Raw genomic sequence first — 23519 nt, 5'->3', positions numbered from 1 at the left:
ATCGCAAAAAAAATATTGTGCAATTTTGCTATGTAACTACAAACGGTTTACAGACTTCTACCTTGACTTGTGCTAGAGTTTGTGCGGAAAGAGAAGTGTCGTGGAATGTATGGGGCCAATGCATTTCACGACTCTTCTCACACAGACACAGAAACAGACTCAGACAAGGCATTGCTTGCCATATTTCGTGGTTTTAGGACAACGAAACGAGAAGCCCTCTAAAGGTTTTGATTCATATATACGGTTTCCGTACAATTATTTAGGATTTGTTTAGGATCTTCTATTATCTGTCTCTTCTTCACATCGTATTTTTATAATATACAAACATATTATGTTTGTCGAAGAGAGCCATCTATAAATAGCCTTCCTTATGCTCTGGTTTCCTAGGATAGCGGCTACTACATCCATATTATAGCCGTATTATTCAGTATGGAGACGGCCGCTCTTAGAGGATATAACCAAAATGTTAATTACTCCGAGCGGCCGCTATATGACGGCACCGCTATCCTAGGGAAACCGAGCTTTATTTATCGAAAATCGCACGTCTTGTCTATAGAGCCCTTAACGTGACCGTGACACTGGTATCCTCGACAAAATCCTGGCCACATTAATGTGACGTTTTGCATGCCGTCAGACGATCATATGTCATTCCGAGTTATCCTTCACTTACGCTATAAGCTTAATTCCTGGCATTTATCTATTGTAAAATCAGACATATTTTATAAAATAATAAATAAGTGTTAATTATGGCTTCTAGTGAGACATCGGATCAAAATGTGAAGTCTCGGCGGCCCGCAGGTGAGTTGTAGACACACCTAAACCGTCCTTGTCTTATCGATTATTAGTTTTAAAGACTTCTGACTACGCTATCTTACAGAATCTGCATTTAAGCAGCAGCGCCTGCCTGCTTGGCAGCCCATACTTACTGCCGGAACTGTACTACCAACGTTCTTCGTGATTGGAATTGCATTTATTCCAGTTGGGATTGGGCTCCTATACTTCTCAGATGAGGTAAGTGTCACAAATAGTATGTTTATAGTGGTATTTATGTGTCCTTGATTGAGTCTCGTTTACGAAAGTCATTCCCATGCCATTCCTAATTTAGCTAAAATAATTACATGCATTACAGAATTATACAAATTAAATATGCAAATTGTTTACATGGTCACATATCTGACATATACAGGGTCATTTTTGGACCGTTAGCCTTAGTGTGCGAGGTGATTAGGTAGGTCATACTGAACAACTTTTTCTATGGGACCAACCCCGAAATCCCAAAAAAAAAATTGGCCTTCCCATAGAATTTCGACATCCACTCGACCAAAATCTATGAAACGGCCAATAAAATTTATGTGATTTTGGAGTTGGTTCCATAGAAAAAGTTGTTTAGTATGGCCTACCTAATCACCTCGCACAATATGGCTAACGGTCCAAAAATGACCCTGTATATTGAACTGGGGTAATTAATTGAATTCTTGCTAAATATGAAATTTCAGTGTCAATAAAAATATGGAGGATGTAAAGTATTAGTAGCATACAGTAAAAATTGTATGTAATAAATTGATTATCCAGTAATCATTAAGGAAATTCTGTAGTAGATGCTTGTCTAATTTATTTTTGAACTGGTTTAAAATAATTTATAATAAAATATTATATTACAGGACAGTCTCATATTTCTCAAAAAGGCTTTCTCTATAACAAAAGGGCTTGTTTTTTGGGTACTAGACAATTTTATAAATCGATAGTTATAGGTCTTTTTTTGAGAGCTTTGCCCTATAAAGTGCTAACCCTATAATAATAATGATTAATGATTAAAAAACCGGTTTTTTTATCCCATAGCTCAGTAGTTAGTCCATCGCTATCACCCAATAACCTAGTTCATTTTAGATACCATCAACTCACAACAGTCCTTACACCCTTGCGTTTGCTGCCTCTGCGTGTGTCCCATGACACGGGCAAGGGCAGCATCCATTCAATGTACCCCTTACATTTCATTAAAGTGTCAAAAGGGCCTCTATGTGTTGGCTTCGGCTCCGCGCGCGCCTCCCAAAGATCCGGAACACCATTGTTACATACATACAAAATTAATGATTATACAGAAAGAAATACTCCCTCATTTCTATTTCTGCCCGCTCTCATTTGAATGATTCTTTTTATTTCATGAATATATCCACCTGTCCAAAATGTGAGACGCAGATCAATTTTGTGTTTGCGTCTCACAGAGTGAGGCACAATGCACAAAATTAAAATATTGGACAGGTGGAATACCACCCTAAGTAGATTAACAATATTTGTTTTCTTCTACTGCACAGATTTGTAGCAGATATGAAAATATAATAGGTTTATAATAGATCTATAGGTACTGCGTATGGAACCCTAATAAAATAATGCAAGGTATTAATTATATAAGAAAGAGGCTTTTACCCAATAGGAATCAATAAAATAAATAAATAATAAACTAACCCTTACACTTAAATTATATTAATCCAAAAACTGGCCAAGTGTGAGTCGGACTCGCGCACGAAGGGTTCCGTACCATTACGCAAAAAACGGCAAAAAAACTTGTTTCTTGCATGGGAGACCCACTTAAATACATATTTATTATATTCAGTTTTTAGTATTTGTTGTTATAGCAGCAACAGAAATACATCGTCTGTGAAAATTGCAACTGTCTAGCTAACACAGTTCATGAATACAGACAGACAGACGGACGGACAGACGGACAGCAGAGTCTTAGTAATATTGTCAATTACTGTCCCGTTTTTACCATTTGGGTACGGAACCCTAATAGCATTTAATTTGAATTGTAAATAAACGTCATTGAATAAAAACCGGGCAAGTGCGAGTCGGACTCGCGCACGAAGGGTTCCGTACCATAATAAAAAAAAAAACGGAAAAAGATGCAAAAAAAAAACGGTCACCCATCCAAGTACTGACCATGCCCGATGTTGCTTAACTTTGGTCAAAAATCACGTTTGTTGTATGGGAGCCCCATTTAAATCTTTATTTTATTCTGTTTTTAGTATTTGTTGTTATAGCGGCAACAGAAATACATCATCTGCGAAAATTTCAACTGTCTAGCTATCACGGTTCGTGAGATACAGCCTGGTGACAGACAGACGGACGGACGGACGGACGGACGGACGGACGGACAGCGAAGTCTTAGTAATAAGGTCCCGTTTTACCTTTTGGGTACGGAACCCTAAAAAACCGGATAAGTGCGAGTCGGACTCGCCCACCGAGGGTTCCGTACTTTTTAGTATTTGTTGTTATAGCGGCAACAGAAATACATCACCTGTGAAAATTTCAACTGCCTAGCTATCACGGTTCGTGAGATACAGCCTGGTGACAGACGGACGGACGGACGGACGGACGGACGGACGGACGGACGGACGGACCGACAGCGGAGTCTTAGTAATAGGGTCCCGTTTTATCCTTTGGGTCCGTACCCAAAGGATAAAACGGGACCCTATTACTAAGACTACCCTAAAAGCAATAAATAAATAAAAAGAACATTAACATTCAATGTTATGCTGGTTGTAACAAGATTTTTAGTGAACTATTGAAATGGACTTTACGTTGATTGAAGAAAACCCGCCCATATAACCATTCCAGTCGCAGAATCACAAAGTGGTAACTAAATGTCAGATGTGTCGTAACAGAGTCCACACAATGTGTCTAGAATTGTTTCGAAACAAAGTGTCGTCGCCGTGTCTACACTTTTCCGTAACAAGGTGTCGACACATTTGTGTGCACTTTGCGTGCGGTTTGCGACTAAATCTGACAGCAAATTTGTGACAGCAAATGTCAATATAAAATACCTCTTGAAAACCAAGGTTTGTCAAACTACTATTAGTGTCTCGTGTGCTCGTAATTCTAGTAAGTCATCATGGGCAATGCAAATGATAATAATCGACCAAAACCATATAAACACCCAACACCCATCAACCTTTTACAGAAAAGTTTTTAAAGAAATGCAATAAGCTACTTTAATAGGTCAGGCAACGAATGCTCCAAAAGTTGTAGAGGGAAATGCTCGGAACACAATTTTTGACTCCGTAACTCGGTTTGACAAGTTAGGAGGTGAACATATCAAAAGTCCCCGGCCGTAGCCCTTGAGCGGGGGGGAGAGAGGGGGCTTTGAAGGTCCCATTTTCCGGTTTTTCGATTATATCTCGGAAACTATGCATCTCAGCGACATGGCCACTTATACAAAATGAAAGTTAATTTAATTTGTTACAAGTTTATTCGGTAAATTTTTTCGATATGTTGAATAGTTTTTGAGATATCCGCTCTTGAAAGTTTATTTAGGGCTCTCAATTTTATCTAGATATATCTATATCAGTGAAGGTGCTAGGCCGTGTTTGGTATCGTTTTCGTATAAATCTGGGGTGCTGAATCCATTTAAGGTATCACATTGACACCATTCCACAAAATAAAAATAAATCTTTTTAGGGTTCCGTACCTCAAAAGGAAAAACGGAACCCTTATAGGATCACTCGTGCGTCTGTATGTATGTCCGTCTGAATACACAAAATAGTTCTTTACCTATAGATGACAGGAAAACCTATTAGAAATGTGCAGTCAAGCGCGAGTCGGACTTAATGTACGGAACCCTTAATACGCGAGTCCGACTCGCACTTGGCCGGTTTTTTTGAAACTCCTCTTGACGCTTAACCGCTGAACCGATTTCGTTGAAATTTGGTATAGAAATAGTTTGCGTCCCGGAACAGGACATAGGATAGATCTTATAACCAAAATCATCTTTTGAAGGTGTGAAAAGTGGCGTGGAAATTTGTACGGGAAATCAATAACCGCTGAACCGATTTATATGAAATTTGGGATGGTCTACATCTTTGATTTAGTTAAAAATGATAAAAAAACATGACTTCAAACCTAAACTTAACCCGTGGAGCGCCCTACTTTCACACGTGTTATAGTAACTCCTATAGGAGTTCCATACTACGGTAATACTGGGGCGCTCCACGGGTTAAACAGTATTAACTTCAAGAAGTCAATTCTGAATTCACCCCTACACCTCATTTCACACATTTAAAGGATGATTTTTGAGATAAGTTATTATGTCCTGTCTCGGAACTCAAAATATATGTGTACCAAATTTAAATTAAAACTGTTCAGCAGTTTAAGCGTGAAGAGGAGTTTAAAAGAAAGTATTTTAATAAGTTTATATGTTTTTACTTCGGAATGGTGTCAATGTGATACCTTAACTAAATTTGGTACTGCGAATTTATACGAAAACGATACCAAACATGGCCTCGTAGCTTTACTGTTGTAGAAGTCAAAATAAAATTGAGAGCCCTAAATTCTTATTACTTGGCCAAACTTGTGTAGAAGGAAAAGGTAAAATAAAAGTCTTCGGCAGGAATATAAGACACAAATATATTTTTTTTTGCGTTACTATTTCAATCATCAAATATAAACATACCTTGATTATATTATTCTAGTGAGATCCTCATAGATAAACAAAAACATTTACTTAAAAAATTACAAGGTCGAAATGTCACGGAACTTGTGAGAGTAATATGTGAAAAATAAAAACTTTTATGACAAAAAAATCTGGACACAATTTAAGAATCACCCAATTGCGTCGAGGAATCATCTGTATTTTTGCTTGTTTCATTACCTCCTCGCTTCTTTTTTGTCCTTTGTATTCTGTAGCAATTTGTTAGATCTGAAAATAAAGATAACTTGCGTCGTCACGGATGTCGATTTATAGGTTTTAGGGAGTGCAGAATTCGCGAAAAAGATGATCATTTTATAATCCAAGATGGCGGCTACGTATTTTGTCATAAAAGTCGTCATGAATATCGTTTTATAGGTTTTAGGAAGTGCCGATTTCGAAAATGATGACCAGTTTGGAATCCAAGATAACTGCCGTGCACTTTGTCATAAAAGTCGTCATGGATATCGTTTTATAGGTTTAAGGGAGTGCAGAATTCGAAAATGATGACCATTTTGGATTCCAAGATGTCTGCCGTGCACTTTGTCATATGACCCGTCATGGATGTTAATTTATAGGTGTTAGGAAGAGTAGAATTCGAAAATGATGACCATGACCAACGTGCACGGCAGACATCTTAGATTCTAAAACGGTCATAATTTTCGAATTCTCCACTCCCTAATACCTATAAATCGAGATCCATGACGACTTTTATGACAAAGTGTACGGTAGACATCTTGGTTTCCAAAATGGTCATCATTTTCGAATTCTGCACACCCTAAAACCTATACATATAGTAGTTCGCCCCGAACTGTGAACTCGCGGTTCGCCAAACAGATCAATTGAATGCAGTGCTACTTAGTCTGAGATGGGCATTTCGTAATTGATTCCTGATTTCACGATTACTTGAAATTACTTTGTAATCTGATTACCGATTCCTAGATTACTTTGTAATCTAACAATACCGAATTACTAAGTACAATTCCATTTGAGAATTCAGGAATAAATTTTTCGAATACTACAATTACTAGTAATAGAAATCAATGTCGCTTCTTCATTAGGTACAGGAATATATATTACTTGATTCCTTTCAGATTACATTTCGTACTACTACATAAGTACTATCAAAAGTACATTTCGATAGTAGATATAGATGTTGTTGACTTACTAGGATGCATCTACCGATAACTTATTTGAAACAGGTGTGCAGATTTCGAAATTGATGACCATGACCAATAAAACGACATCCATGACGACTTTTAACATAGTACATGGCGGCCATCTTGGATTCCAAAATAGTTATTATTTTCGAAATCTGCGCTCCCTAAAACCTATAAAACGACAGCCATGACGACTTTTATGACATACTGCATGGCCGCCATTTGGGATTCCAAAATGGTCATCATTTTCGAAATCTGCGCCCCCTAAAACCTATAAAACGACATCCATGACGACTTTTATGACATAGTGCATGGCCGCCATCTTGGAATCCAAAATAGTCATCATTTTCGAAATCTGCGCCCCCTAAAACCTATAAAACGATATCCATGACGACTTTTATGACATAGTGCATTGCCGCCATTTTGAAATTGAAAATGTTATCATTTTCGAAATCTGCGCCCCCCAAAACCTATAAAACGACACCCATGACGACGTTTATGACATAGTGCATGGCCGCCATTTTGGATGTCAAAATGGTCATCATTTTCTAAACCGGGGCCCCCTAAAACCTATAAAACGACATCCATGACGACTTTTATGACATAGTGCATGGCCGCCATCTTGGAATCTAAAATGGTCATCATTTTCGAAATCTGCGCCCCCTAAAACCTATAAAACGACACCCATGACGACTTTTATGACATAGTCCATGGCCGCCATTTTGGAATCCAAAATGGTTATCATTTTCTAAATCTGCGCCCCCCAAAACCTATAAAACGACACCCATGACGACTTTTATGACATAATGCATGGCCGCCATTTTGGATTTCAAAATGGTCATCATTTTCTAAATCGGGGCCCCCTAAAACCTATAAAACGACATCCATGACGACTTTTATGACATAGTGCATGGCCGCCATCTTGGAATCCAAAATGGTCATCATTTTCGAAATCTGCGCCCCCTAAAACCTATAAAACGACAACCCATGACGACTTTTATGGCATAGTGCATGGCCGCCATTTTGGATTCCAAAATGGTCATCATTTTCAAAATTGGGGCCCCCTAAAACGTATAAAACGACATCCATGACGACTTTTATGACACAGTGCATGGCCGCCATTTCGGATTCCAAAATGGTCATTATTTCCGAAATCGGCACTCCCTAAAACCTATATATCGACACCCATCTCGACTTTTATGACAAAGTGTTTTGCTACCATCTGCATGCAAGACATTTCTATTATTTTTACGTACAAAAATGCCCCCCTGTCAACTTTCAATCGAGATTTAATCGATAATTTATTCGATTAATATTCAGATTAATTCAATTTCAATCTATGTTACGTCGACTAAACTAATCGCGATTAAAATTTAAGAATTAACTTTTTTTATTCCATTAATTAGTCGAATAAACAGTTAATCGATTAATGCCCATCTCTGACCACGGCATTTTTACACTTTGAGAATATCTGAAAACGAATGACCACAAGGAGCCATTTTGCAAATCCAGTAACTTTGTTATTACTTTTGACAGCGCGTGTCATGTGTCAACACAGAGTCGACACAAAGTCGAAACATTGCAACTACTTTGTGACTGCAATATTTTTCAGCCTTAAACCATATTTATACATCATAATTAACAAGTTTCGTAGTATGTAAAGCGTTATTTCTGTTATTTAAGTATAGTATACGCATCGAAGTACTAAAAATGCTTCAAATAATATAGTTATGAACACAGGCACTGAGAAGTAAACAATTTCATTTCCGGCTAAACTAAAACAATGTGGTGGCGCGTTGATTATATTACACTTAGTTTATCAAATCACTCGAGCAGTTTAATTCCCCATAATAATTTAAGTCCTATTGTAATATAAATGCAAACAATATATAATTACGTCTTGTAATCCGTTTTAGAGATGGCGTATTAATGTCACTTATTTTTATTTAAGTATTTTTCCATCTGACAGTTTCCATTTGACAGGAACAAAATGAACGAATGAACGAATGATTTTGGCATAAAGTAGTCACAAACCCGAAACAATGTGTGCACACGGCGACCACACTTTATGTCACTTTGTGTCATGTGTCGACCCTTCCCCATTTCTGGTAACTGTGTCGACACGGCGACGACTCTGCGACTGGAATTGTGACCGAAACAGACGGTGTCGACACAAGATGTGTCAACACCGCGTCGTAACGGCGACTGGAAATGGTTGTATGGGCGGGCTATCAAAATTATTTCAAGATACCTTATGTGTACTTTTTAAACCAATTTGATTATAAGATTTTAGGTGCCTGAAAAACAAGAACTTATTTTTGCCACCACCAAGCTGTTTTTGCTGATCATGAGTCACAAATAAAAAAACTTAAGACTGCCTTTTTTCCTGGTTTGTTATGGTAAATAAGGTAGGAACTTACTTAGTTACAATAATTATAGGTAATGTATTCAAGGATAACCATTGAGTATTACTAAATCAATCAATCAATTACAATTAAACCCACCGGACGAAGCCGACGTTGCGGATTTCATGGGTATTGGGATTTCGTAAAAAAAAATACTATAAAATTTGTATTGTAAACTCAGTACGAGTGCGCCGCGACAGTACCTCGCGCGCGATTTAGTTCACCCGTCTCTATCTATCTTGTTTAAAAGAGATGAGTGGCCTATCTAGCGCGCAAGATCCTGTCGTGACGTCGTGAGGTCGTGACGTACTTGTGCTTTGAGCTAATGACGCTGATATGATTCTTAAAAATAACAAACCAAATATTATCTATTGAAAATAGCTGACGTAAATGATCTTGTAACCTTTTAAAATTGTTTGACAAAAAATACCAATTGTTTTGTTTTCAGGTCAAAGAGCATGTAATAGACTACACATATTGCATTAGAGAAGGTGATGAAAGCAACACAACTTGCGCCACCTATATACAAAACAAGACTTTGTCAGAATGCCAATGTTCAATCTCCTTCAATCTCACCGAGGATTTCAAGGGGGATGTCTATTTCTACTATGGGCTTAGCAACTATTACCAGAATCATCGACGATATGTTAAGTCAAGGTAAACATTTGGAATATAAAGTTGAAGGTTATATGTATTTACATATTGCCTAATTAGTATTTTGGTGATAACAGTTTCCAACTCTTCAAGGATAGCATTTGAAATCGAACATTGAATTTATTTCTCAATTTATATATGTTGTTTTGTTGGAGCGTTTTTCGACTTAAAATACGTGAGTGACCCGTTTTTAATATATTTAATTTACATATGTTGCTAAGCCATTTCCGCAATTAAGAATTTTTAGAAGGACATATGTATATTAAATTTAATTAATTCGCGTATAATCAATTCAGATCTGTGATAATGGATCATTTTATTTAAATACCACACCGCTTTTTTAAATTGGAAGGAGGCTACTTTTTTGGAGAAAATTCATTCCGTTACCATAAAACAGAGGTCCCCAAACTTTTTTTCCTGAGGGCCATATTGCGCCTCGGAAACTTTCGCGTGGGCCGCCGTCGGTTTTTGCGTTGGGGGAGGGTGTCTGGTTGCTGCTGTTAGGAACAGTTCCACTCTCAATGAATGCTGAACCCCGCGGGCCGGATTGGAACGCGTCGCGGGCCGGATTTGGCGTGCATATGAACATGTTGTAATGTTGCAGAGACGACAACCAGCTGCTGGGCCGGCTGTCGCTGACGCCCTCGTCGGACTGCGAGCCCTTCGCGTACGTCACCCAAGATCCCAACACGCCCAACGCCAGGAAGATACCCGTGGCGCCTTGTGGGGCTATAGCAAACTCCTTGTTCAACGGTAACTATTATAAATCTTATATTTATTAAATTGTACAACGGGCCTTAATCGCGTATTTAAGTTTTAATATTTAACTCCGACGTTTCGAGGACGGCATTGACCACGGGGACAATGCCGCTCTTAAACAATTAAGCGCCAATAAACAATTTAATAATGTAAAAATCGTGAAAGTTTAAATCAGTGAATCTTAGTTTTATAAAAAAAACTCATCTGCATAGTTGAGCAAGTTATCTTAATTTGTTGAACACATAGTTCTACAGAATAGATAATACCGAGTACTACGTAGGTATATAACATTACGTGTAATATAGCGTCAACGTGTAGACGGCAGCTAAAAACTGACAGCCAATGGATCCGGCACGAGCGTTACATGTTATGCTCGTAGTACCGTCCATAACGCAGAACTCGTGATACATTACATGTTCCATCCGTATGGACCCGGCTTAATGCATTATCGCCTATGACCTGGCGGCCTAGCCAAGGTGACGATCGCTTGCGCTTCGCTATCGAATCCATTTGTCTCTCTCTATCACTCTTCCATATTAGTGTGACAGTGACAGTTGCGTTTCGTTCGCTACGTAGCGTTAGCGATTGGCATGTTGTCTACGGGGCCAGTTCTCTTTCGCACACTATTCTGTGCCTTAATGATTGACTGCTCGGAGCAGTCAAGGGCTGTGCCGAGCGCGCCCGAACCATTGAGTAGAATACCTTTGACAGTACAACTTAATTACGAGGACAAAGCGTGTACAGTTCGGCTTGCGTGCCCTTGTACCTGTACCGTCTTTACCATAAGGGCACACGGGGCCCGTGCCCAGGGCCCCCATCCTCAGGGGGCCCCGAAGGACAAACAGTAACATTTGATTACCCATAATAAATAGAAGATCATAGAAGAAAAATGTTAGTTTAATTCGCTTTCTTTACTTTCTAAAAGAGCTCCAAATTCTTATGTGCCCAAGGGCCCTAGCATAGTTTAAGACGGCCCTGCCTTATACCTGTCATTCACATTCACACGCGAACCCACATGTGTATGACGAAATTTGCTAATGAATATTCAAACGTTTATCTAGAATCGTGGTTTTACAAGTGGCGTCGGTTTTTACGATCAAACCGGTCGAATACCTTATACCTTCGCGTAAATTCACAGACATTATAGAATAGAATAATTTATTTCAGTATAAGTACACAGTTATACAATACATACACAGAAAGGAAGAAAAAAAATCGGGCAAGTGCGAGTCGGACTCGCGCACGAAGGGTTCCGTACCATATAAAAAAAAATCAAAAAAATAACGGTCGCCCATCCAAGTACTGACCACTCCCGACGTTGCTTAACTTTGGTCAAAAATCACGTTTGTTGTATGGGAGCCCCATTTAAATCTTTATTTTATTCTGTTTTTAGTATTTGTTGTTATAGCGGCAACAGAAATACATCATCTGTGAAAATTTCAACTGTCTAGCTATCACGGTTCGTGAGATACAGCCTGGTGACAGACGGACGGACGGACGGACGGACAGCGAAGTCTTAGTAATAGGGTCCCGTTTTACCCTTTGGGTACGGAACCCTAAAAAAGACTTACTAACTTGTACACTGTAACTACACTGGAAAAGGTGAACACTCAACATTCATGCGACCAGCATACGATATTGCCATGTTCTAGGACTTGGTCAAGGGTTCGTGGGTATATTTTACGTTTAATTAGTGTTTATGTCTAACCAGCCAGGCTAGCACATGATTGGCGCGACAGTATCTCGCGGCGAGATAGACTACCCGTCCTTCTTTTGTTGACATAGTTAGAAAAAGACGGGTAGTCTATCTCGCCGCGAGATACTGTCGCGCCAATCATGTGCTTGGCCTACAGGGGTGCGAACCTCCTGACTTCGGCCAAACTCGGCTCCGCTCAGCTCAGCATTGCTCCGAGCAATTATTAGGGCTCATTTAGATGGTACGAGAACTCGCATGCGAGTTTCATTACATTGCGGTATTGGATCGATCGGCTGAAATGGATGTCACCTCAATAGTCGGCAATGTAACTAAAATCGCATGCGAGTTCGCGCGCCGTTTAAATCAGTCCTTAGGGTTGACACAACTTGACGTCCCTTTGCGTGCACGACCACAGATAAGATAATGGCTTGAATTTTGACAACCCTAAATAGCCGAAAGGGATAGTGCCATAAATTAGAAAGGGATAGCATGATTCGACCCTGAGTCGCTGTCAAACTTTGGTTTTGTAGGAAGTTTCCTTTCTTTACGGCAGTACTATTATTTATTCTGTGGTCTAACTATATGTAACCCAATTGTTTATAAAATATTTGTATAATTTAGTACAATGATAATTTTCGTTTAATGTTGGATAGACACGCTGACGGTGTGGTCGGAGGACCTGGGCCGGACCGTGCCCGTGAGCCGCACCGGCATCGCGTGGGACTCCGACAAGACCATCAAGTTCCGCAACCCGGCCGGGGACCTCAGGACTGGTGAGATTCTTCTCAACATTTTTATTTATACGATTTGTTTGTTATTAGATATTATACCACGGTGTAAAAAGTAACAGTAGACCGACGCCTTTGATGTTTGCGCAAATGCCGACACCGCACAAGAACACAGACTTTTACACAACTGCCCAAGACTTACACTTGACTATAAGGCACGTTAGCTGTGTAAGTAGTATCGAGCTACTAACAATGGCGATGTATGCAGCTCGGGTGCGCGCGACGCACCCCTCACCACGCACTCTAGACGACCGTCTAGCTTTCTAGACGGCTTCGTCGAATGAATGCAATTCAATGCATTGTTTTATAGACTGTGATTATACGATTGTAGTATTTCTACGTGAATTCTTAAAGATTAAAGTATGGCGATCCTTGCGGTTCGCGTACATATCTCATTACATAAATCCCAGATTTGAGATTAACTCTAGAATAGCCCCGAGTGACTAAAAAAGCGAATGATACGCAGATTTGAATAATGTTATTAATATTTGTTTCGTAAGTAAGTAACACTTTATTGTACGGAAGAGAGGAATAAAGGTACATCAGAAAGAACATAAATATAGTACAAGGGCGAACTTATCCCTAAGAGGGATATAATAAGGTTGGTTGGTATTCCAATATCTTGGTCCAATGTGCATCGCGTCTCACTCTCTCACTATGCCAAATGTGGGATGTATATACACATTGGACAAAGAAATTTAACAGGTGGAATATCTCCTTAATCAACAATTGTAATTACAGCGTTTGCCAACTTCAGCAAGCCGGCTAACTGGGCCAAGAACATCTGGGAGTTGGATTTGGAAGACGACAACAACAACGGTTTCCAGGTGCGTATGTTTCGCGACGAAGTCGAGCATACATCGACATCTGATCAGCCTTAACCCTTTATAACTTTATAAGGCATAAGGGTTACAGGAATTATGCAAAATTTAACCCTATCACTTTGTAATAAAGTTTAAAATCAGGTAGGAAATATATTCCCTCTGCCTTGTAAAGGTAAGCCTTGTAATAAGTTGCAATTATGAAAGAGTCATTTTTTTTTGTGAGTTTGCACGTTGGTCTCATAAAAAAAATATTTTATGATATATACGAGTATGTTTACCTCGTAAAATGTGACTAAGTGTAAGGCCTGAGTGGACGCTCGAGTTGAGCATGCAGCGGGGCGGGGCGTGCGGCGTGCATGTTAAACAAATGCAAACGTATAGGAGCGGCCTTAGTGCACGCTGCTCAAATTACTTGTGAGCCCGACGCCACGCTGCACGCCCCGCCGAACGCTCCGCTTCGAGCGTCCACTCAGGCCTTACACTTAGTGTTGTAAAAACACCTGTATTGAATTGAATATTGAATCTAACGCTTGGAAAGCCTTTACAATCTCAATTGAATCACAGATTCAAGCAGTCAGATTTCGATAACTATCTTTTTATTTTTAACATATCTCCTATAGTTTAGTTATGTTTCCTTCTAAATCTAAATACAAATGAAATTACTTTTTATGAAAATATTTTAATTTGAGTTTGTTCAGACACACTACTATTCTATTTATTTCGGATTATTTTTCTTTTAGAACTATTCATCATGTATTTTTAAGATTTTCTGATGTATACTGTTTTGAATGAGTCCTGCCTAGTTTCTTGTGCCGTAATCTACTCAGGGCAGAGATTTTTTTTTAAATGATATAGTTTAACATAAAATGAGTAGTTTTCTAAAAGCTGTATTAATAATCTTGTTAAAAGCTAAAATGAACTGTGAAACTGAAACATTAAGGTCCTTTTCAGAACGAGGACCTAATCGTGTGGATGCGTACAGCCGCTCTGCCGACGTTCCGCAAGCTGTACCGGCGCGTCAAGCACGACGAGCAGGGCTTCGCCACCGGCCTCGTCAAGGGACTCTATACTGTCAAAATCGATTACAGTGAGTTTCAACCTTATTACAGCGACTTAAGGTCCTAAATGTGGACAAACTACCGGCGCGACAAGAAACTATACTCTCAAAGTCGAATATAGTGTGTTTCAACCTTATTACATCTAATCGGTCAAGCACGACCGGCCTCGTCAAGAGACTTTATACTCTATACTCTCAAAGTCGAATATAGTGAGTTTCAACCTTATTACAGGCACTTAAGGTCCTAAATGTGGACAAACTACCGGCGCGACAAGAAAATATACTCTCAAAGTCGAATATAGTGAGTTTCAACCTTATTACATCTAATCGGTCAAGCACGACCGGCCTCGTCAAGAGACTTTATACTCTATACTCTCAAAGTCGAATATAGTGAGTTTCAACCTTATTACAGCCACTTAAGGTCCTAAATGTGGACAAACTACCGGCGCGACAAGAAACTATACTCTCAAAGTCTTGGAGCAACACCGGCTTCCGACACATCGGAAGGGAGGGCCCCAAGCGATATCTTAACGTACAAATCTTTCTGCCATTTTTTGCGGGGGGAAAAGTGCACACAGTCGCCCTTCTCACACACTTACATACAAAATCCAATCTGTAATGACGACATAAATACATAGAAAATGACACACGTCAAAGACAAATCTTGCAAACCTTGATCTCTTTTTGTGTACGGACGAGTCACAAGTGTCACAACACGCACACTTACACATTTTCGTCGAAGAATGTTATTGTATTCTGAGAGATGAGAAGTCGGATTTGTCGCTCGACCGATCCGCAATTTGTACTGTAGTGTAGTAAATAAAGGTAGTGGACCCCGCAGTAATTCCTCAGCCAGAAAAAACTTTACTGTATGATAAAGTATCAATAAATAAAAAGTATTGTATACATTTCCAAAGAATAATAATAATAGAATTAAAGTAAATACCTAAAGTCTTAAATCGTTAATATCTTTTTACGGAAAAATGCTCCGCTCAAACTTTCTTCACCAGACATATTCATGTAACGTATTGCAACAATATATGAAATATAAAAAAAATATCCCAGCAGAAATACCAGTATTAATAAAATAAATTTTTTTGGCGTGTCCTTGGACCGGAAAATTGCTGTCTAATTTTTTTACTGGAATGCCATTTTATTGCCGTTTTATACCTACAAAATGAAATTCTAAAAATTTTCCACTCTCAGTTTTTAATAGTTCTATAACAGTGTTGGGCATTCAAGAATAAAATCATTATTTGAATAAGAATTCGTAGGAACAAAATCATCTCGATTTTATTCCCGTCAAAAATCTTCAAATAATTTTGGTCGGGAATAATTCGTATGAGAAAAAATTGAATGAGAATAACTTATTCTTAATCAAATAAATATAATCATGATTTTTAATCGAAATAATATTCCACGAATAAAAATGTAGTCCGGGTACCGTATAGGTACTAATTACGTATAGTTAGGTAGATGTAATAGTAGTTAGTCTCTTGTCTAATTTATACCTATTTTATGGAATAAAATCTTACAAATTGACTGTCGCATAACGCATAGTTTCAGTAACCGTATTATTTTTAATTTACTAACCAAATCATTAGGTTCAATTTAGCTGGTCTAAGCGCTTTGTCTCTATCACTCTTACATATTAGTGCGATAGAGAGACGGAGGTAGCGTTACGTTGACGTAGCGCAAACGATTGGCATATTGGCTACGAACCCAAGGTGCCTAGCCAAGATGACAATTTTTGTTTTTATTTTAATAACCAAATCATTAGGTAAATTTAGTTGTTCTGGAGGCCTAGCCAATATGCCAATCGCTTGCGCTCCAACAACGAAGCGCTTTCTGTCTCTATCACTCTTACATATTAGTGCGATAGAGAGACAAAGATAGCGTTTCGTTGTCGTAGCGCAAACGTTTGGCATGTTGGCTACGCTCCCAATGTGCCTAGCCAAGATGCCAATTTTGTTTTTATTTTAATAACCGAATCATTAGGTAAATTAAGCCGTTCTGGGGGCCTAGCCAACATGCCAACCGCTTGCGCTCCACCAACGAAGCGCTTTCTGTCTCTATCACTCTTACATATTAGTGCGATAGAGAGACAAAGATAGCGTTTCGTTGTCGTAGCGCAAACTTTTGGCGTGTTGGCTACGCTCCCAATGTGCCTAGCCAAGATGCCAATTTTTGTTTTTATTTTTATAACCAAATCATTAGGTAAATTAAGCTGTTCTGGGGGCCTAGCCAACATGCCAATCGCTTGGGCTCCAACAACGAAGCTCTTTCTTTCTCTATCACTTTTACATATTAGTGCGTTTCGTTGTCGTAGCGCGAACGTTTGGCATGTTGGCTACGCTCCCAATGTGCCTAGCCAATATGCCAATTTTTGATTTTATTTTAATAACCGAATCATTAGGTAAATTTAGCTGTTCTGGGGGCCTAGCCAACATGCCAACCGTTTGCGCTCCACCAACGAAGCGCTTTCTGTCTCTATCACTCTTTCATATTAGTGCGATAAAGAGACAGAAATAACGTTTCGTTGTCGTAGCGCAAACGTTTGGCGTGTTGGCTACGCTCCCAATGTGCCTAGCCATGACGCCAATTTTTGTTTTTATTTTTATAACCAAATCATTAGGTAAATTTTGCTGTTCTGGGGGCCTAGCCAACATGCCAAACGCTTGGGCTCCAACAACGAAGCGCTTTCTTTCTCTATCACTCTTACATATTAGTACGATAGAGTGACAAAGATAGCGTTTCATTGTCGTAGCGCGAACGTTTGGCATGTTGGCTACGCTCCCAATGTGCCTAGCCAAGATGCCAATTTTTGTTTTTATTTTAATAACCAAATCATTAGGTAAATTTAGCTGTTCTGGGGGCCTAGCCAACATGCCAATCGCTTGCGCTCCAACAACAAAGCGCTTATTTATTAGTGCGATAGAGAGACAGAAAGAACGCTTCGTTGTCGGAGCGCAAACGATTGGCATAATGGCTAGGCCCCCAGAACAGCTAAATTGTAACCAAACATTTGGTTATTAAATTAAAAACAAAAATTTTCATCTTGGCTAGGCACATTGGGAGCGTAATATCCAACATGCCAAACGTTTGCGCTACGACAACGAAACGCTATCTTTGTCTCTCTATCGCACTAAGGGGCTATTCATAAATTACGTCATTTCAAATTAGGGGGGGGGGGGGTCTGGACATCGGATGATGGTAGCATGACGTATGAGGAAACATTCGAAGCATGATTTTTGGATGATTTTAGGGGGGTTGGGGGGGGTCGAAAATCGTCAAAAATCGATGACGTAATTTATGGACAGCCCCTAATATGTAAGAGTGATAGAGACAGAAAGTGCTTCGTTGTTGAAGCGCAAGCGATTGGCATATTGGCTAGGCCCCCTGAACAGCTAAATTGTACCCAGAGATTTGGTTATCAAATTAAAAACAAAAATTGTCATCTAGGCTAGGCACCTTGGGTGCGTAGCCAATATGCCAATCGTTTGCGCTACGACAACGAAACGCTATCTCTGTCTCTCTATCGCACTAATATGTAAGAGTGATAGAGACAGAAAGCGCTAAAAACAGCTAAATTGTCCTAATGACTTGGTTATTAAATTAAAAACAAAAATTGGCATCTTGGCTAGGCACATTGGGAGCGTAGCCAACATGCCAAACGTTCGCGCTACGACAACGAAACGCTATCTTTGTCTCTCTATCGCACTAATATGTAAGAGTGATAGAGAAAGAAAGCGCTAAAAACAGCTAAATTGTCCTAATGATTTGGTTATTAAATTAAAAACAAAAATTGGCATCTTGGCTAGGCACATTGGGAGCGTAGCCAACATGCCAAACGTTCGCGCTACGACAACGAAACGCTATCTTTGTCTCTCTATCGCACTAATATGTAAGAGTGATAGAGAAAGAAAGCGCTTCGTTGTTGGAGCCCAAGCGATTGGCATATTGGCTAGGCCCCCCAGAACAGCTTAATTTACCTAATGATTTGGTTATAAGAATAAAAACAAAAATTGGCATCTTGGCTAGGCGCATTGGGAGCGTAGCCAACACGCCAAACGTTTGCGCTGCGACAACGAAATGCTATCTTTGTCTCTCTATCGCACTAATATGTAAGAGTGATAGAGACAGAAAGCGCTTCGTTGTTGGAGCGCAAGCGATTGGCATGTTGGCTAGGCCCCCAGAACAGCTAAATTTACCTAATGATTCGGTTATTAAAATAAAAACAAAAATTGGCATCTTGGCTAGGCACATTGGGAGCGTAGCCAACATGCCAAACGTTTGCGCTACGACAACGAAACGCTATCTGTCTCTCTATCGCACTAATATGTAAGAGTGATAGAGAGAGACCATGCGCAACTCTACGGAGGGTCAACGTTTGGTATGTTGGCTAAGCACCCTGATCGGATGATAGAACTAGATAGTGTATAGCGGAACTCTTCAATGTGTACTATACCTAAACTATAGTAACAATTATCAAATCAATCCGACTTTTAAATAGAAGGGTGAAAATCAACTTACAAAATATAACCGATTGTACTACAAAAATTAACTTAATTCTAAATAACATTTTAATTGAATAAAACCTTAGTTAGAATAGGCCCACTTCTAGAATAATTATTCTGTTTTTTATTCCGCATTTAAAATAAGAGTCACATGATTTATTCACCTTAATTTAATTCTAAAATAACTAGTGCAAGAATAATTCTAATTCAAATCGATTTGAATAAGAATAAAATTTCTGTTTTTATTCTTATTCTTATTCAAGTTAATTTTTGCCCAACTCTGTTCTATAATACATACATTTCGATACGCATTTTATTTTTGGATTTTTTTACCCACTGCGCCAAATTATATTCTAAGATCATATAAGAAGAAAAAAATAACAGAGCAATTTTCCGATGAAAATGAGCGTCAAAAAAAGGAAGTATCATAAATAAATATTCTCATGTTTGACAAAACTTTTAGATTTTTTTCTAGTATCACATACTGATACAAATAACTTATTTTGTAAAATAATTATGGACTGAGGAATTACTCGGTTCAATATATAATCAGATTTGTGTTTTTACCTAACTTAGGAGTGCTTTTTTTTTGGATATTTATAATGTTAGTCTCGGCTCAGACTATACAATACCCAAGCTAAATTTCATCGAATGAGAAATTAATGCATGGGTCTCCATACAACAACTTGCTTCATTTACTACACTACTGGGCGAGTAAAATCCATAAATCCAACAATTACATGAGAGTAAAATATAATAATTGTGTTTAAATGTAATTAAACGTATGATATGTAAAAAAAATATTACATGTGAAATGTAACACCTTCTTTTTGTAAATTTGATGTCCCCGACCTCTTTTTACGATAAAAATACCGAGCAATTAGGCATTTTTTCTGCTGCTGTGTTCACGCCCGCGTCTGGACTCGGTCTAGTGAAAAATCCGAGCGCAACTAGTTTTATTACCCGCGCTAGATCAGTTGATCTTGTACCTAGGCAGAGGGGAAATAGTGCGAATGCCGCCTCCCTTCCGTGTTGCTCGAAGCTCAAAGTCGAATATAGTGAGTTTCAACCTTATTACATCGACATAAGGTCCTAAATGTGGACAAACTACCGGCGCGTCAAGAAACTATACTCTCAAAGTCGAATATAGTGAGTTTCAACCTTATGACATCGACTTATGGTCCTAATCGGTCAAGCACGACGAGTAGAGCTTCGCCACCGGCCTCGTCAAGGGGCTCTATACTCTCAAAGTCGAGTATCAACCTTATAACGTAGACTCAAGGGCCTAATTGAAAAGAGAAAGGTAAGTGGATGATACTCACAGCATGACAGCACGTCCTATCAATAGTTCAAATTTACAGTAATCTGTTCGTCAACCTCAGCCTAAAGTCTTTGTGCTAATTATGTGTGTTTTGTTTTTTCCTGTTTTAGGTTTTTTTGTACAATAAAGTGTTTTTCTAGGTACTACTAAAGTGAAAGGAATGTGAACCTTCTTTACAAAAGTTATCTTGCGGCTTGTAAAAGGCGGTCCTTTGCGGCGCTGTTGAATTGTTGATTGTAACAACTGTATCACATATTCAAGATTCTTTGGCTATAAGGCGAAGACCCCACGAAGCGGTGTGGCGTGGCACCACCCGGCTTCGGCTTGAAATATTGTATCATGATGTATGTAATCTGCCTAGACCGCACACACGCTTCGTGGGTTCTTCGTCTTAGACACGCCTGCCCCCATTCGCTTAATGTGAATTGTGAATATGTAGTACACAACAGATTATCGACACTACCTTGTAACACATGTAGCCGTTTCTCGCAGGATACCCGGTGATCGAGTTCGACGGGACTAAGTCGTTCGTGATCTCGACGACGTCACTACTCGGCGGCAAGAACCCGTTCCTGGGCGTGGCCTACATCGTGGTGGGCACGCTGTGCCTGCTGCTGGGGATCGTGCTGCTCGTCATACACGTGCGGTGCTCCAAGAGGTAACTACTGACCTATAGTGAACCTTACGTCTTTGAGATAAGATCTAATGTTGCTCGGCGGCGAGAACATGTTCCTGGGCGGGGTACCTAATGATTCTCCGAGAAACTTTTAGCAGATTATCGATTCGCCGACAACGATTCGCCGAACATCGTTTCGCAGAGTCATTTATTTGTAAATGTAACTTTTGGTCGACTAACGTTACGTAGACTCTTGGTTCACATACCGTTCAGTTCGCTTCTGTGTAAATTAGCAGAACTATTACTGGACGATTTCCATTTGGCAGAGTAATCGTTTCGTTTAAACAATGTTTAGTCGAATAACGTTTCACATTTTACATATAAGTCGTTATTTTCGAAACAAAAACTTTTTGCAAAAATAAAGAAAACCCACATCCAAAAGCATGAAATAAAATATTATCCTTTTTTAAGTAAATGATGATTTATAAAAAATATTAAAATGATTATATTTATATGTTTTTTTTTAATGTATCCTCTTCCTCTTGTTAGTTGACTACCTAAGAATCACATACTTACATCCTGCTGCCGTTCGTTTCACAAAAAAACTAGTACCGGTATAGAATACCGTGATTCCTTCTGGTTTGGGTTTTAATCAATTTTTAACCTAAATATGAACAAAAGCATAAGTAGGTAGGTATATTGTATCTATGCAACATAGATTTTAATTTTATGGTCATTTATGTAACTACGTGAAAATAAGTAGATAATTAAATGTATCTAAAACCATGTTTATGAGACTCAAACTAAAAGTTGTTGTGTAGGTTAGTCATGTCCTATAATTTTTTTTTTATATAGTCTAGTCATAAATAAGAGAGAAGTTCTGCTAGTCAATATAAATGCCAAATGAACATTCGACCTATTGTGTTTCCACCAATGGTTTCTCGGGTAATTATGACAGTTTACTAAATGATTATTATACGAATAGTAAATATGCGTATCAATGTTCTGCTTATTGACTACTCTCGCAAAAGACTATTATGCGTAATGAGATTCGGCGAATCGTTACTCTGCCAAACAACCCGTCTGCGAATCGTTGTCGGCGAAACAAAAATCGGCGTATTTTTTTTCGGAATATCAATAGGGCACCTCCTGGGCGTGGCCTACATCGTGGTGGGCACGCTGTGCCTGCTGCTGGGGATCGAGCTGCTCGTCATACACGTGCGGTGCTCCAAGAGGTAACAACTGAGCAATAGTGAACCTTACATCTTTGAGATAAGGTCTAATGCTGCTCGGCGGTGAGAACCCGTTCCTGGGCGTGGCCTACATCGTGGAGGGCACGCTGTGCCTGCTGCTGGGGATCGTGCTGCTCGTCATACACGGGCGGTGATCCAAGAGGTAACTACTGAGCAATAGTGAACCTTACATCTTTGAGATAAGGTCTAATGCTGCTCGGCGGTGAGAACCCGTTCCTGGGCGTGGCCTACATCGTGGAGGGCACGCTGTGCCTGCTGCTGGGGATCGTGCTGCTCGTCATACACGGGCGGTGCTCCAAGAGGTAACTACTGAGCAATAGTGAACCGTATGCCTCTGAGATAAGGTGTAATGCTGCTCGGCGGCGAGAACCCGTTCCTGGGCGTGGCCTACATCGTGGTGGGCACGCTGTGCCTGCTGCTGGGGATCGTGCTGCTCGTCATACACGTGCGGTGCTCCAAGAGGTAACTACTGAGCAATAGTGAACCTTACGTCTTTGAGATAAGGGGCTATTCATAAATTACGTCATTTCAAATTAGGGGGGGGGGGGGGGGTCTGGATATCGGATGACGGTAGCACGACGTAGGAGGAAACGGGGTCATTCGAAGCATGATTTTTGGATGATTTTAGGGGGGGGGGGGTCCAAAATTGTCAAAAATCGATGACGTAATTTATGGACAGCCCCTAAGGTTTAATGCTGCTCGGCGGGGAGAACCCGTTCCTGGGCGTGGCCTACATCGTGGTGGGCACGCTGTGCCTGCTGCTGGGGATCGTGCTGCTCGTCATACACGTGCGGTGCTCCAAGAGGTAACAACTGAGCAATAGTGAACCTTACATCTTTGAGATAAGGTCTAATGCTGCTCGGCGGTGAGAACCCGTTCCTGGGCGTGGCCTACATCGTGGAGGGCACGCTGTGCCTGCTGCTGGGGATCGTGCTGCTCGTCATACACGGGCGGTGATCCAAGAGGTAACTACTGAGCAATAGTGAACCTTACATCTTTGAGATAAGG

General features: G+C 39.7%; 1 protein-coding gene across 2 annotated transcripts; it reads left to right on the top strand.

Moving 5' to 3' along the window:
* The first annotated feature begins 627 nt into the window (after positions 1–627).
* LOC134799976 (cell cycle control protein 50A-like) lies at positions 628–21614 on the top strand. 2 transcript variants are annotated; one of them, XM_063772409.1, is made up of 9 exons: positions 628–798; positions 878–1011; positions 9475–9683; positions 10285–10433; positions 12789–12908; positions 13665–13750; positions 14699–14818; positions 20364–20379; positions 21135–21614. In XM_063772409.1, exons 1-9 carry the CDS (start codon positions 747–749, stop codon positions 21302–21304), a joined length of 1056 nt encoding a protein of 351 aa, XP_063628479.1. In that variant the 5' UTR covers positions 628–746; the 3' UTR covers positions 21305–21614. The 2 variants fall into 2 exon arrangements, with proteins under 2 accessions (XP_063628479.1, XP_063628478.1); XM_063772408.1 differs by lacking the exon at positions 20364–20379 and having other exon boundaries at positions 14699–14834.
* Positions 21615–23519: the final 1905 nt, after the last annotated feature.

This window comes from Cydia splendana, chromosome 19, assembly GCF_910591565.1.
Source record: "Cydia splendana chromosome 19, ilCydSple1.2, whole genome shotgun sequence".
Taxonomy (NCBI): Eukaryota; Metazoa; Arthropoda; class Insecta; order Lepidoptera; family Tortricidae; genus Cydia; species Cydia splendana.
Note: the sequence above shows the minus strand (reverse complement) of the source record. Positions and strands in the feature narration are given on the sequence as shown.

Bases quoted from the DNA above. Each gene is read 5' to 3' on its own strand.
- LOC134799976 (XM_063772409.1), top strand. From the start codon at position 747: ATGGCTTCTAGTGAGACATCGGATCAAAATGTGAAGTCTCGGCGGCCC. The intron at 1,012-9,474 runs GTAAGTGTCACA...TTTTGTTTTCAG, and splicing joins TCCTATACTTCTCAGATGAG to GTCAAAGAGCATGTAATAGA. The intron at 9,684-10,284 runs GTAAACATTTGG...GTAATGTTGCAG, and splicing joins CGACGATATGTTAAGTCAAG to AGACGACAACCAGCTGCTGG.